The sequence below is a fragment of the Rutidosis leptorrhynchoides genome, chromosome 2, assembly GCF_046630445.1.
Source record: "Rutidosis leptorrhynchoides isolate AG116_Rl617_1_P2 chromosome 2, CSIRO_AGI_Rlap_v1, whole genome shotgun sequence".
Lineage (NCBI taxonomy): Eukaryota > Viridiplantae > Streptophyta > Magnoliopsida > Asterales > Asteraceae > Rutidosis > Rutidosis leptorrhynchoides.
The window spans coordinates 397,357,278-397,365,000 of NC_092334.1; the positions used below are offsets into that span (position 1 = coordinate 397,357,278).

Below are 7,723 nucleotides of genomic sequence, written 5' to 3' on the forward strand. Positions count from 1 at the left end.
AAGAAAAGTTGGATATTTTTGGAACAAATTCAAACCACGAGACAAACAGGCAAGTTATTGAATAAAGAAACCGAATAAATTATTATTTCTATATTAAAATTAAAATTCAAACTAATAAATAAAACACCAAAAAAATAATATTCACTCAACTCCTAAGAGTTGTCTCCTACAGTCCTACTTACATGTCCCATTAACTAATCAAGAAAATTGTAGAACATGATTATATACAGGATGATGACAACTTTAACAAAATAGATAGATTCAGAATAATTGTGCATGAACTATTTATATTGTGTACAAGAAATTAAGAACTTAGTTTCAACTTTGCAGAAAACTGTGTACAACAAATTAAGAAATTGTTAAAAAAATACAACCTTCATATTTCAATTTATTTGTATTGCGCGGTATCAATTAGGCCAAACAAATACTAGTTACTTGATAAATGAGTCATTAATCTCTTGATATTTGATGAAAGAATGGCGTATTCGTCATGTAGTCGTTGCCATCAAGCGATGAATATAATGAATGACCAATAAAATTAGTGGCGGCCGCTGTTGAATTAGCAGGCGACATTGTTGTGAGATTTAGCAAGTGACCGTCGGGGCCTTGATCATACAGTATGCCTTTAAACATATGTCCACCAATATTCACTGTGGCTTGATATGCTAATTGGTCGTCAATATCATCAATCGAGCTTACTCTTACACATTTGAAATTTGTGGGTGTCATCACTTCTGATGGGAAATTACTTATCTCTAATCCTAATTAGCACACAAATGAACATTGATGAGTTAATCTTCAATGACTTAATACACGTATACTATACCATCAACATTCACTTAAACCAATAGTAGCTCATATCGTCATATGATTATGTTTTCTTAAACTATCTGTAATAGTTACAAGATATGAAATTGATAATCTGATTGGTTCTTAAATCGTGCAATACTTTCTTAAATAAGTATTTCTACCTTACAATTCTTGGTTTCATGGAATCTCAATTAGAATAAAACAAGAACAACGATTTGATTCTAGGCAAAAGGAATTCAAATGCGGATATTATAGAGTATGTGTGAGTTTCTGTATGTTTTCGGAAATAAATTATAATTTATCTTCAGGGGAGATTTAACCCGTGGTTGCAAAACGAAAGGGCACAACCTTTATTTTTGGCGCGCGGGAAAAGTCGTTTACCCAAATATTAAGACTTTTCATGAAAAAAGCCCTTAAAGGTTGCGGGAAAATTCGTTGGGATGCATCTCTTTAGTATATTGTATAATACCCAAAAGTTTTGGTACATTGCAGAGTCTCGCGAAGGGCGGCTTCCCCTCAACCTCCGCCTACTCATTTAGGAGCGAGACCCCAACAGGGGCATTGGACCATGGACCCCGCAAAGGGCGCGAACTCATTAACCCCTTTTATTTCTACAACAGTGTCTAGAAAACTCTTAAGGGTGTGCATTAACACTTTTTAAACCCGTTCTTATATATTACTAGGTAATTCCTACTTTTAAATAAATCACAACTATCTAAAATGATTATTAGATAACACTAAAATCTTCAACAATCTACATAATATAAAACAATATAAGTATTACTCTGTATGTGTACAATAGCCGCCAATATCTCTATTTTACGGGTATAATAGAGATATTTTTATAGAATTGTTTTTGTAAAATCGCGTTTGCACATAGTATGGTCTAACCTACTGTTGTGCTTTCCCGTTTTCAAGCTAAAAAACGTAAATAATCAATTATTTGATTTAGTTTGTCAACCACTAAAAATAGATTAATTGCAATGCAATAATTAAAAAATTCACTTCTAATCGCTAACCCAAATACCCCCAAAGTAACTAGTATTGTTTTAAAAGGCAAGTCATACAGTCCACGATAATTCTTATTTACGAATATATTCATATTATAAACTTAGCTTTGGATTTAATTTGTAGCCTGATAGTTAGAGGGTCATCTCGATACCGATAAGTCAACTATACAACAACACCACCCGAAAGTGAGTCACCTCGATACCGATAAGTCAACTATACAAAAACACCACTCGAAAGTGAGATGTGAAGGAAGTAAGATGTAGACAATTCTTATCTACACTATAATGGAATATAAGTACGGTATATTCGTGTTTAAGGCTTCTAAATTTTTATTTAAAGTATTAAAGGTCTTAATTATCCTCATCAACTTTCCCTCTCTCAAGACTCAACATATTGCAAATTAATGTAGAAGTTATGTGATTAAACTAAGAACTAAAATGTAAAATGTAGTGTTGCGTTGTAGCTTTGTTAGGTAGGTTATGTTTTTTTTTATTAGTTGTTCTTTGTGTTGTGTTTATGAATTCGCTTTAATCTGTATGTTGTGGGTCCTTCTATCTTTGATGAAATTTCCCACTGTTTTTAAAATATTTGCCATTTTGACAAACACAATATAGTAATATACCTATTTCTCAGTGTTTTAGAAAAATTGACTGTCACATGTACATTTTGTCTATTTTTTTTTATACTTTCCAGTTTTACCCATTATACCTATACTTTTGTCTTTCTTAAATAAAACAAGGGTATAAAAGTACTTTAATCAATTATTCTTTTATATTTATGAAATTGGACTATTAATTTGGAACGAACGAAAAAGGAAAGGTGAACTATTGATATGGGACGGAGGGAGTAATCTACTACTCCATTAATTAATTGTTGTTAAAGAAACAAGAACCGTGAAATAAATAAAAATTATAATTAATGATTAATGATGTACATTATTTTAAGACCCAAAAAGTATAAAAATTTGTTTCATAAAAAGGAAAGCTAAAGATCTATTGTAACAAACTAATAACTAGAATTAAAACATACTATATGTAGGTATTACCAAGAAGCACTTATGTTTCTTGATTATACTCAATTTGGGATTTGGGATGCAATCATTTGGGAAAATTAAAAAGCAAATTATTTTAATCACCAACAAACAACAATTAGGAAACAAATCAAAACAATCTTAACATATTTTTATTAAAATGTGTACGTTTAGATAGGATACATACCAGTTGAATAATGGTTATAACCAACAGTGGTAGCAGTAGTAGCAGCAATTTGATCAACCAAATTAGGGTTTTGATCATGATCATGATCTTGAAGTGATCTTGTTCTTTTAGTATTTGTTGTACTTGCACGTCTTCCATTTTGATTTTGTTGTGTACCACCACCAGTAAGATATTGATGCCTTTCACGGCGTTTCGCAACCGGAACCCATGTGCTTTTCACGTGCGTTTGGCATTGAAACCCTTTACTTTTACAACAAGTTCTACACCTCATATGTGGACAATCTTTTTTAGCTTGATTTCCACAATCTTGACAACTAACACCACCACCACCAACACCACCATGACCCATCCTCACAAAAGCAGCTGAACTCCAAGTGGACTCATCGGAAAAATTAATAAGTCTACCACCACCACCACCGCCGCCGCCCATAGTGGCAGCAGCCGGTGATGCATGATGGGTTGGTTGCCAAAGCTCAAAATCTTTGGTGGTGGTGGTGTTATTTCTTGTGGTTGTTGTACTGTACAAGCACCAACTGCTAGATTCAGTAGGCTTAGAATTAGGGTTTTGTGATTGTTGTTGTTGTTGTTGTTGTTGTTGATGGGTAGGATTATAAGATGCAGATCCTAATGAAAAGAAACCAGCCATGGTTTTGCAATAAGAATATGAGACAAGTAGTCCTACAGCTACAAAAATAACACGCCAATTGTGACTTAAAATCAAAATCAAAATAATAAATAAAAATAAAGATTCATAACAAAACAAAACAAAACAAAACAAATGGAAAAAAAGGAATATATACATACTATAACATAAAGTTTATCACCATCCTAGGTAACCCTATTTCTAGTAGCTTGATACGAATTCTATAATTAGTAATATTATGATTATTCTAAGTAATTGATTAGAATTTTATTTTTCTAAGAAAATTGTTAATCTTTTTTGGTAAAACTGAAATGAAAAATGGTTTGAAAAATAAAGAAGAAATTAAAATTGAATTGAAGGTGTAGGGAGTATATAGTATAGGAGCCAGCTTGGGTGGGTTGTACGTGAGTATTAAAGAAGCCAAAAGTTACAAGTCTGCAACGCCGCCATAGCCATTAAAGCAAAGCTCCTTTGTTTCTCTTTATTTCTGCTGCTACAACTGTTGCTGCTGTTCGTTGTTTACTGCTTGCTGTATGTATCTTCAATTCTCTAATTCTGTCATTGAATTAATTGACAGGCGCTGATAATTTTGGGGGCTTTCATCTCTCTATGCCTTTTCTTTTTTGATATTTCTTTTTTCTTTGGAGAGTGATCCGTAAATCACCAGTTTTTAGCCGTCAGTACTAAACATGCATTATAGCATTGTATTGTACAATACTGTAAAGCATGTTTGGTGGTGTATGGCTAAAAATTAGTGGTGCACGAATCATCATCCTTTTATTTTCCTTGCAGTGATTCTATCTATGAATTTGATAATTTAGACCATTTGTTATTCTAAATAGAATTATGGTAGTGTTGTAGAGTTGTGACATTGATTTATGCTGTCGTAACAGTGTTGTAGGATGAAGGCGACGCTACGCTATATGTTGTGTTGTGGTGTTATAAATATTGTGGGTGTTTTGAGTGATGTGATAAAATTTACTGTAATAGATATTGTGTTAATAAAGAAAAAGTGAGATAGCAATCGGATTATTCCCTTCCCCGTTGTCATTTTCATTGTTCGCCCCACAATATCACCACAATGCTTGCCACAACAGCCACACAAGGCACGTTGTGGCCATTGTATTACAACTATGATCATCGTTGTCATTGCATAACGTATGGTCTTAAGTATTGGGAGTCAAAGTTCGTCGATGGCGTCTAGCATCGACGACGTTAAGATTTGTCGATCGATCCACTCCCTTATGGCATTGGCTTGACGTCGGGATTCGGCGTTGGGAATCAAAGCCGACTCACAGACGCGGCAATATGTTGGTTATAGATGTTAGTTTTAGAAAATGTCTGTAAAAACAGGTATATATTTTATTATAAATATTATTTTAATTTTAATTCTATACATTTAACTATAAACACACTTTTCAATAAAATATATACTTATGCATAGTCTTTATCTCTATATATTCTATATATATAATCAAAAACTATATATAATAAAAAAGTTATATGTTTTCTACATCTTCTTCTGACGGTGAATGTAAGCTTTCTTTTTTAAAGGCAAAAATTATATTAATAATTAATAATAAAAAATACTAGTCCGAAACTAATAAATACAAATAAACCAAGTGAAACGACATCTTACATCAACCTTAACACAAAAACGATAACGATCAATATATTTTAGTATTGTGCCTTTTCTAATAATAAAACTTTTATTTTACAACAACAACAAAACTTAATTATACAAAAGTGGGGTATGAGAAATGTAAATTGTAGATAATCATTCCTCTTTTTTTTTTTACGGCCAAAGAATAAACAATATATTAGAACGCTCCCTAGCAAGGCGCTAAGGGAGAAAACGAACAAACAAAATTACAAAGGCATAGACAGCCATAAGCTTCAATTTGAAACTAATTGACTTCTATGTTTAATCCAACGAAAAACAAGTAATCTAACTATATTAAATAGACTACTTCTAGAAAAAAACGAATCGTTAAAAACAATGCCGTTTCTAAACCTCCAAATCGCCCAAAGAAGCGTGCAAACTGAAGCTATAATTCGGTCCTTTCCTTTAGTCGATAAATGGACACCTTCGAGCCAAACAATGAAGGAATCCCAAGACACAAAAGTATGCATCGAACAATTAAACCACACACGTAGCTTATGCCATAACTCGGAAACAAAAGAACATCCAAAGAAGACATGATCCTGCGTCTCAACCCCATTATTACATACTGGACAAACAATCGTAGGAACCTCTATTCCTCTCGCGGAAAGATTCCGCCGAACCGGAAGAGCATTCAAACGTAATCTCCATAAAAAAATATTAACTTTTCGAGGGAGGAATTTGTACCATGTAGTAGTAGTCGTAGAACCTGGGAGTAACGCGCTATCAATAGTAACACGAGCTGCCTTCACCGTAAATAAACCATCCGAAGACATAGAGAACAACCAACTATCCTCCCGATCCGTAAGAGTAACATCTCCAATAAAATCCACAAGAGAATTAAGGACTTGAATGTTTCGAGTCCCTAAATTCTCCCTAGACCAAACCCAATTCCACGAACCATTTGTCAATTTATCAGCTATCGTGTCATCTTGATTAACATCTAAATGATATAGCCGATTAAACGAAGAATACAAAGGAACGTTACCGCACCACGGGTCATGCCAAAAGCTGATATTACGTCCATTACCAATAGCAAGCTTGAAAGAATCTGCAGGAATTAAAGCCTTCGAAACAGCCCCTGTACATACTTTCACTATGGACGACCAACTACTCGAACAATTGGCTAACGATTTCTCAAACACATTCCCATGTATAGATTTTATGATAACAACCCATAAGTCATCCGGATTTAAAAGATACGCCAACGCCATTTAAGAAGAAGAGCAAAATTAAACGCCTTTAGGCTACCCACGTTTAGACCGCCACGATCAAACGGTGCTAAAATTTTATCCCACTTAACCCATGGCATTTTGTTATTCGACTCGTTTCCGCCCCAGAAAAATCTCGCCCTTATCGATTCAATACTTTTTAGGACTTTCTCGGGACATTTAAACATGGACATGTAATAAATACCTAGACTTCCCAAAACAGATTTAATCAAGGTTAATCTGCCTCCGGATGAGAGAAGACTAGCTTTCCATGTCGATAATTTAACTCGAAATTTTTCTACCAAAGGTTCCCAATTAGCGATCACTTTCATGTTAGACCTAATGGGGAAACCTAAGTATTTAGTAGGAAAAACACCTGCACTCGCACCCGAAGATAAAGCAAAAGAATTCACCTCAGAATCATCTACACCAATCCCGAAAATCTGAGATTTCGTAACATTAATTTTCAACCCCGAAACCAAAAAAAAGATCTCGAGAATAGTCAAAATACGATGCAATTCACGCCTGCCCCATTCAGAAAAAATAATGACATCATCTGCGTATACAAAATGAGAAAGCTGAATATTATTCGTTCCAATATTAATCCCTCGAATATAATTCAACTCCATCGCTCGATTCAAAACCAAATGAAGGCCTTCCATAACAATGATGAACAAAAAAGGACTTAACGGGTCGCCCTGTCTAATACCTCTTTTTATATCGAACTCACGGGTCGGGCTCCCGTTGACAAGAACCGACGTTTTTGCTGAATTCAAACAACCCATAATCCAATTACACCATTTCGTGCCAAAACCCAAGGAACGAAGCATAAACAACAAATAGTCCCAATTCACAGAATCATATGCTTTTTCGAAGTCAACTTTGAAAAGAAGCATCTTTTTATTCGATTTTTTCACTCACGCAATAATCTCACTTAACATCATGGGACCATCGAGAAGTTATTTTCTCTACCTATAGTGAAACAGCCCAAGAGTACAGAAAGTCATCCCTCTCAATGTTCCATGGATAAAGAGATTGCTTCCGTTAGACCTCCGGCCAATAAGTAGATTAAAAAAAATGTGAGACGTCATGGAAATGGTAGAATCAAATTTTCATGGATTTTAAAATCCGTCATAAGTTAAATTTAGGCTCTAAGCGACAGTCAAGG

General features: G+C 34.2%; 1 protein-coding gene across 1 annotated transcript; it reads right to left on the minus strand.

Moving 5' to 3' along the window:
- Nucleotides 1–407: 407 nt before the first annotated feature.
- LOC139889085 (protein EXPRESSION OF TERPENOIDS 1-like) lies at nucleotides 408–3,684 on the minus strand. Its single transcript, XM_071872055.1, has 2 exons — nucleotides 3,039–3,684; nucleotides 408–761 (listed from the first exon to the last, which is right to left on the minus strand). The coding sequence occupies exons 1-2, from the start codon at nucleotides 3,682–3,684 to the stop codon at nucleotides 451–453; spliced, it is 957 nt and encodes a 318-aa protein (XP_071728156.1). The 3' UTR covers nucleotides 408–450.
- Nucleotides 3,685–7,723: the final 4,039 nt, after the last annotated feature.